Below are 8782 nucleotides of genomic sequence, written 5' to 3'. Positions count from 1 at the left end.
CAAAAAAAAAAAAACATAAAATTAAATTTTTATATGAATAGTAGAAATCAAATTGCCATTCTTCTAAAACATGATAAATAAATGATACTATGGCAATTGGGAATTGGGATGATGAAGAGTTTGCTGAGGGTTGATGAAGGGTGATGGTGGTTAGGTGCATATATAATTGGGGATTCTAAAAATAAAAAAAGAAAATTGAAAGAGGGTTAGTTGGCACTGAGTTAAATGAGTGTGTAACAGCAAAGAGTGAGAGAGAAAGAGAGAGAAAGATATCTTATGTTACTTAGAACAGTTGGCAAAATGTGTCAGTAAAAAATAAAATAAAATAACAAAAAGGAAATAAATAAATAATTCTAAAAGCCTAAAAGGAAGTATGTTTGTTAATAATAATAATAAATATAAATAATAATAGGGAGCAAGCTTGGCCTTCAAGAGAAGAACCTCTCAAATCCAATCTCACAAACACATATGAAAGCAAAAGGGGAAGAGCCAAAAAAAAAAAAGAACAGTCACACAAATTAAAATAATATTAATTAATTAATTAACTAATTTAATGAGGTTGAATAGTTTAAAGTGTTTAAACTAGAACTGGAAAATTATTACAAGTGAAGCAAAGTGTAAGAACTATAGGAAGAAAGAATTTAATTTGAAAATAAAAAAATTAAAAAGGTTGATTAGGTTCTTCTTGTTATGCTTATGCAATAATTTACCAACAGGAGCAGTTGGCAGTGGTTAGTGTGTCTTTTAAAATGATTCATGTCACCTCTTATAGCTTGAGCAGGTAAGCAAAGAAATAAAGCAAAAAAAGAGTCTCACATTCTATGATTCTTTTATTTTAATTTTTAATTTTATTATATGCTTAGACCTACCAACTGTTTGTGAAATTGTTTGTTCTTGGTCTTTATAGTATTTGATAGTCTGCAGTGTTGATAGAGACATAAAACACAATCCTGTCCCTTTCAGATTTTTCACACCAGTCATGGCACTGATTTGATTTTGATTTATGAGTTTGGTGCCTTTTGGTTCTTTCTTTCTTCCTTGTTCTTGTTCGTCTTGTACTTGGATTCCCATCATAGAGGTTTCAAATTTTCAATAGCTCCTCATTTCCTATCTATCTCTCTTGCATCAAACCAAAGAAAGAAAATTAGTACTACTTGTTGGAGAGATTCTTCAATTCAAAGTTGTTTCCCAAGAAATGCATTAACATCAATCACATTGGTCTGAATTTCTGGAGATCTTAGTAGTCGTTATTGTTGCTTGGAGCACAAAGAAGAGAAGGAAAAAAAAGGGAATCTGCTTTAACTTGCTGAAGTTTTGATGAGCTGTGTAATGAGCTAATCCCATTGTTATGTTCCCTTTATGCTCTTAACACTGAAAGGTTTCACCTTTTCTTGTCTCTGAGAACCATTGTGTAGTTTGGAGGAAGAAAAAAAGGTAATAACAATAACAAGCTTGGTGGCTTAACTGAGTTATAAGATTATATTCCCTTTCACTTTTATTCTTTAACTTTAACTTCCTCTCTCAGTCCTATAAAGCTGCCAAGCTATTTGTTCCTTGTTTAGTCCTGCAAGATATCTCTCTATATCCAACTTAGTCAAAATTCTCTTTCCCCTTTAATCATTTCCAATTGTTTACTTCCTCCTTCTGCGAAATCATATATAGATATCATCATCATATGATCAAATTGGTTGATATTTATATATAACTGAGATGGGGGGCCATGAGAATGCAATGGGGTTTCATCATGGAAATGAGAGCATTCTGACAAATAATGTTAATGTCTCAGAAATGGATATGAGTTCTTCTATGTCATTGGCTAGGTCTTCTTCAGATGTTGTTGTACCTAATAGTAACCCTTTTCTTGCTTCTTCTTCTTCTTGGGATCCAATTGTTTCCTTAAGCCAATCTCAAACTTTTGGAGGGTCATCAATGGTTACTACTCACAATAGTGATTTTGGAAATTCCTCATCTTACCCTTTTGTTCAATATATGTCTGACTCAACCAATCTTGAGGGCATTATGGTCCACAAAATTCCATCTTTTGGTAGTGGAAACTTCTCAGAAATTGTTGGATCCTTTTGTCAAGAAGGGTCTTCTGATATACCTAACATGGGGTTTAGACCAAGTTATAATCATGGCAATGATGCTGGAACCGAAAGAGCTACAATGAATGAACAATCTCAGGTTGAGGACTCAATTACTGAAGATGGTGCACCAGGAACTGCACCTAGTGGAAATCGAAGAAAGCGCATGCTTGATCATGATTCTTCTTTCAGTCCAAACAAGGTTTGTGAAGATTGTTACTATGTTAATATATCAATTCAATCTAAGAACTTGGAAGATTTCATTTCCTTATTTAGTACCATGAATGAAAATTGCTTTCTAATCTGATTGGAATGCTGATCAAGTGATCATGATTCTACTTTTTGGTGCAAACTAGATTCAATTATTTAGTGGATAATTGTTTACTTGATCTAGTAAGTTATATAATGAAATGCTGGAAATATTCTACTTTCAGTCCAAACAAGACTTGTTGACTGTTTAACAAAGTTAATATAGCAGTTCGATTTTAGGATTTGGAATGTTTCATTTCCTTGATTATTTGATGTAGTGAGTTAATGAATGAAAATGTTTTACAACATATAATTAGAATGCTGATTAATGTGATCATGATTCTACTTTCTGTTCAAGCAAGGTTTGTTAGAGTGAAACATGTTGATAACTTGGTATATCAATCCAATCTAAGGACTTATTGCCTTGTTTATGTGATTCAATGAGCTAATAGATGAAATGCTTTTATAAACTTTGATTAGAATGCTGGTGGCGATGAACTGAAAGACTCTCCAAGGACGATATCTGATGGTGCTAAAGAACACGAAAAGAAGGCGAAAGTCGAGCAGAATGTGAGTGCTGATTTGCGAGGCAAGCAACCGGCAAAGCAATCAAAAGAAAATTCTCCAAGTGGAGAAGCTCCTAAAGAAAATTTCATCCATGTGAGAGCAAGAAGGGGTCAAGCTACAAACAGTCACAGCCTTGCAGAAAGGGTAACCACTAATCTTACAACAATGTTTGTTATCAAGCTTGGAAGCACTTTAATTTTATTTTGGTACTGAATGTTTCAGAAATTTTTGGTTGCAGGTGAGAAGAGAAAAGATTAGTGAGAGAATGAGATTGCTCCAAGAACTTGTTCCAGGGTGCAACAAGGTTAGTTGATTGATGTGGTTGTGTTATGATTTCTTACGAGAATGCTATGTTGCCCCAAGACAATCCAATAATGGTGTATATCTTGATTTTATATTAATAATGTCTAATAAATCTCCAAAATTGGATTGTCTTAGTGCATATAAGACATTCCGGCCGATGTCGCATTGGATGATGTATATTCATAGTGCATACTAATGTTTTCTGCTATGTCTGGTTTCTCTTAGATAACTGGCAAAGCAGTAATGCTGGATGAGATTATAAACTATGTGCAGTCACTGCAGCAACAAGTTGAGGTATACCTATTTTCTTCTTGTTCCTTTTATTTTCCCTCCAATATTTTAAGGCTCCATTTGATTTCTCTTTTCTTATTTCTTGTTTTTATTTGTAGTGTTTTTCTGTTTCAAGATTTTATGAAGCAAAATGTGAAAACATGATATAGGTGTTAACCATTTAACATTTCTTCACTGAATTATGCACATTAAGAGATATCTATCTCACAATTAGTTATCACACGATTTCAAAGGCTAAATTTCATTTGCACGCTTATTTGATTATTCAACTAATTCAGAGAAGTTTTGCAGTTTTTGTCCATGAAACTTGCCACAGTGAACCCGGAACTGAATTTTGACGTAGAACGGATCCTGTCGAAGGAAGTAAGTGAAGGTCTTTCAGTATCATGTTTAATTTGATTTCTTGTTTGGAAATTTCTGAAACAATTTTTCCAAAACCATGACATTGTTTCGACGTTTCAAACATAAATCCAAACAACACTAGTAATCTTTACACAACATTGCTCTTACTCGGTTAGCGATTTCTCTATTGTTTAGATTCTTCAATCGCGCTTAGGACATGGAATTGTTGGATATGGTGTTGGTATGAACTCCCCTCACCCATTCTCCAATGGAAGTTTTCAAGGAAACATGGCTGGCATGCCTAGTACATCAACACAATTCCCTCCTTTGCCTCAGGTGATATAACAAAATAAAATAAAGTACCATAAAAAAAGCAACAAGTTCCGAAGTCTCTGGTTGTGAAGAAGATACTAATGCTTTTCTACACATGCAGGGTGTTTTGGATCATGAGTTCCAAAGTCTTTATGGAATGGGGTATGATCCTAATACAGCACTTGACAATTTGGGACCAAATGGTAACAACAAGAAACCTCTTCTTTTTTGTTTAATGTTTATTTGTAACTATGGACCATCTTAAGTTTCTTATCTATTCTAAATCAGTGTCATGTTTATCAGGAAGATTGAAAACAGAATTATAGTGTGTGGAACAATTAGGCCATGACTCTTCGACACATCGGAATCTTCCGTTCGACTGCACAACTATTTAACTGAAGTTTAAAGGAAGGGAAAAAATAAAGTTCTTTTAGTTGTATAGGATCCTTTTTTTTTAATACCTAACTATTGGCTCTTCGAATTTTTAGAAGAAGATGACTTGTTAGATTTTGTGTTGTTTGGAAGGAAGGAAAAAGAAATGATAGTTACACATATATTGTGTAATTTAAGAACAAGTTGAAGTGGTGTTAGTCTAATGATGACTTGGAGGGCAAGTAATTTGAGGAGCATATATTGGAGTAGTAGTAAAAAGTGTGTGCAACTAATAACTATCATTATTACTCTTATGAAATGTTATTGTATAGAGTTGCAAGGCTTTGGAAATTTTTGGAGCTCAATATTTGCTTCAATTTGTGTTGGAGATGTTAGATATAATGTGTACTCTTGTTTTTTTGTAATGGTTTTATGGGTTGTTCCTTTGTTTTTGTGTTTATGAATAGAAAATATAACAAATTAACATGTTTCTTCTGTGTGAAAAGATGTTGTAATGCGTGGGGATAAGAGATTTTTTTTTGGTTTTTCGCCTTCAGTCCGACAAGTCAAGGACTAGAGTTTATCGTTGGCTAACGAGTTATTGCATATATAAGGTGGGATTCGAATTCCCGACACTTACTTAAGTAGACTAGTGAACTAACCATTAGATAAATCCAATTTGGTTATGGAGATAAGAGTTATTTTGAGTAGATTTTTTTTTGTTGTCCACGGCCCGACAACCAAGGACAAATTCATCACGAATCGAAACTCCATTTAAGAGTCTGTTACTGGCCAATGGATTGCTACATGCACAAGGTGAGATTCGAACTCCCTATACTTACTTAACCAGACGAGTGAGCTGACTACTTGATCAACCAAATTGGTTATTTTGAATGGATTTTTATTTGAAAAATAATGGCCTTTTTGATATAGTGTCTTAACAGGGGGGTGTTGTGGGTTTTATTTTGTGTCCATTTAGTATCAAGCATTTTTTTAACATGGTGAGAAATGTGACTAAAATAACTCATTTATAAATATAACTAAAATATGGGTTTTGAAATGGGAACTTGATTTATAGATATTTCATGAATAGGTTCTTAATATTGGATTTTTTTTTTATGAAGCAAAGTTATATATATATTTACTCTCTCTGCGCTAAAGACAAACCAAATATTAGAAAGAAAAAAAAAATGTGCAATTCATAAAAGCAAAAAAGTAAAAAATAAAGACAAAACTGAAGTACTGAAATACAGACTCAAAAATGTTGTAACATCAAACAGAAGCAGACAAGCATCATAAGAAAACATTTTCATATCATTTAATAATAAGCGTGATGAATACTTATTCATTCAATTAATAAGGTAGGGGATACAACCAATATATATCCCTTTCATTATTTAATATAGGAAACTGAAATGTATTTGGTGATATAGTAATTATTAATTATTGATCTACCCAAGGCTATGTGCTATATTTTATTCTAGACTCAGTCAAATTTAGACTCTGGAAATCATTTGATCTATAATTTGAGGTAGAAAATAACTTTGATTCAGAATGCTGAACTAATTTATGTCTACTCCATTATGATTAATTTATGAAGACGGGCACATGTTGCATTGCAAAATGAGCATTGAACATTGACCATCAAGCATGCAAAAATGGAATCAATATAATAATCAATGTAGGTCTTTTAGTTATTTTTTTTTCTTTCGTTTAAAAAAATTAGAAATTGATTTTTAATTATAAACAAAAACATTTTTTACTTAAAAAATTGGTACATACCAAGCATTAAAAAACTTTTATTAGCAACATTTTATTACGAAAAGTTTAATTATTTTATTATATTTTTCTAACACATTAACCAAAAAAAAAAAATACACACATTAAACACAAAATAATAGAAAGCATACACACGGAAATCATGATATTTTGCACATCTTTATAATTTTATATCAAAATAAATAACATTCTACTGTTCAAAAGTTTTGCTACATTTTCCTTTTTGTTGTTTTTTCTCTATTTAATGTTGGTACTTGAAAATGTTATATAAATATTGTTCCATGTATAAAATACATATTAAATATAAAATATATATCATAATTTGATGACTATTTTTGTATGTTAATCAAATTGAAGCAATTAAATTATTAAAGTGTAGATGTAGCCAAAATATATATCTCCTCCTAGATATTAGATAATATAATTTTAATAGGGACTGCAAATACAACAAATAAAGCCTAGTTGATAGCTATGTGTCACTACTTCTGCTGAACTGCACCTTTCAAAAAACCTGTCCAGTGTAATTTTTAGGTTTAGTTAATACGTGTTCTAAAAACAAATAATAAATTTATTATTAATAAAAATTTTAAAATATTTTATTTATTAAATATAAAAAATATTAAAAACTTAATTTTTTTTGTATTTTAATAAAAAAAATTAATTTATAAATTTAATATGTGTTTTTAAAATACAAGATAACTAAAGTCTCTTAATTTTTAGGAATTAAAGCATTTCAATTAAGATTATTATCATTAAGAGTAATCAAACCCTAATAAATATATCTTCATCATTGTTGTTCCCACAAACATGGCATGGAAAAGGAAGGCAGAGAGTAGTTTGGTTTTCCGTTTTCCTACTAACATCCATTTCTGTTTATTTGTCTCTCAAAATTTTTGCTCACAATTTGAGAAATTGTTGGAATTACTTAAATATAGAAAATATATAAACTTAGATAACTTATCATTTTCCATCTTTTCGTTACCTTGTTTTTTTAATGCATTAAGCTTAACATTAAAATAAATAAATATTTAATTGAAATCAAATAAAATAATTTGAAAATAACGTTTAATCCATATTGAAAAATCTGCAAATATATTGAATCTAAACATTTGGGGGAAGCACAACCCCAAAATCTAAAACTAATCATTTCCTAACAATGGAAAGTCAATATCTTATATAGTCCGTCCTTCAAATAATAATAATTAATTAAGATGTAAGATTAGTTACAATGTCACTCTCTTTGAAGGCTAACATGGCTTTATGCCACAATGCCACTCTCTAGTAGTCTAGTGACTTTTAATAATAGTACTATTTATAATAGGCATAAGCCCATAAAAATTTAGGTCCAAAAGCTAATTCTTAGGGTTAAAAAGGTCCAAAATCTTGTAAATTCAAAGTAAAGTTGCCAACATGAGCCCTAACCAACTTGGGTTGGTCTAGTGGTCAGTTCACTCGTTCGCTTAAGTCAGTGTTAGGAGTTCGAATCCCGCCTTGTGTATGCAGCAAACTCATTGGCCAGCGGCAGACCCTTAAATGGAGCTCAGATCTACAACGGATTAATCCTTTACCTGTCAAGTTGGAGAATACCGTGAACAACAAAAAAAAAATTGCCAACATGAGGCTCAATAGAGGGAGTGAATGGTGAAATACTAACCACCAAAAGAACACATTTTGCAAACTTTGTTGTACTAAGCAGCCGTTTGGAATTGGAAAACAAGATGAAAAAGGAAACCATAACAATCAAACAAAAACAACCATCAAAATGGGTTATAATTAATGGTAGTAGAAGAAAGTTGGTTGGTTTTTCATTTAAGTGTTTAACATAAGAAAGATTAAACAGTGGTCCATGCCGTATGATCTCTACCAAATAGGATGGAACCCCATTTTTTTTGTGACACAATTTTATTCAAAATTAAAACCACAAAATAGCTACACCCGCCACCACATTCAAGTGTAGCCATATGGAGAGACCAAAAGATATATCCATGTGCTATAAAAGCTATGAAAGCAACCCTAGAATGAAATAAATTTTGATCAAATCAACTTTTAATTGGGGTTCAATTAAATTTTTTTAATGTAAGTGTTGATTTCATTTGGCTATATCATTGTTAGAATTTGATGAGTTAAACATAGCAATTCGTAGGCCAACAAGTTATAACTCAAATGACATAGTCTCTCCATAGTTATCTAGAAATCGCAGATTCGAGTAAAGAATCAAGTTATGACAGTGTTAAGACTTCAGAGTGTTGTTAGGAGAAAGAAAAAAAATTGTAAATATAACGAAAAATAAAAAAATAAAAAATGACAAAAAAAATTAATACTCTAGTTTTTTTCACCATTATTAGTAATTTTACACAACCAAAAAATTTGTCTTATGTTAATTACATGTTATCATTTTAGATAGAGCACAAAAAATAGTCTGAATTTTTCCAAATTACTATGACTTTAGTATCAAAAGGCATTAAAAAAAAATCAAAGCAAAA

At 31.2% G+C, this 8782-nt stretch overlaps 1 protein-coding gene across 2 annotated transcripts; it reads left to right on the top strand.

Annotated features, from left to right (window-relative positions):
- Positions 1 to 857: 857 nt before the first annotated feature.
- On the top strand, positions 858 to 5010 carry LOC107495859 (transcription factor bHLH74). Of its 2 annotated transcripts, none has more exons than XM_016117064.3 (8): positions 858 to 2286; positions 2814 to 3044; positions 3139 to 3204; positions 3429 to 3497; positions 3786 to 3857; positions 4032 to 4172; positions 4270 to 4351; positions 4452 to 5010. In XM_016117064.3, the coding sequence occupies exons 1-8, from the start codon at positions 1711 to 1713 to the stop codon at positions 4472 to 4474; spliced, it is 1260 nt and encodes a 419-aa protein (XP_015972550.1). In that variant the 5' UTR covers positions 858 to 1710; the 3' UTR covers positions 4475 to 5010. The 2 variants fall into 2 exon arrangements, with proteins under 2 accessions (XP_015972550.1, XP_015972549.1); XM_016117063.3 differs by having other exon boundaries at positions 4437 to 5010.
- Positions 5011 to 8782: the final 3772 nt, after the last annotated feature.

This window comes from Arachis duranensis, chromosome 6 (genome assembly GCF_000817695.3).
Source record: "Arachis duranensis cultivar V14167 chromosome 6, aradu.V14167.gnm2.J7QH, whole genome shotgun sequence".
In the NCBI taxonomy this organism is placed as follows: Eukaryota; Viridiplantae; Streptophyta; class Magnoliopsida; order Fabales; family Fabaceae; genus Arachis; species Arachis duranensis.
Note: the sequence above shows the minus strand (reverse complement) of the source record. Positions and strands in the feature narration are given on the sequence as shown.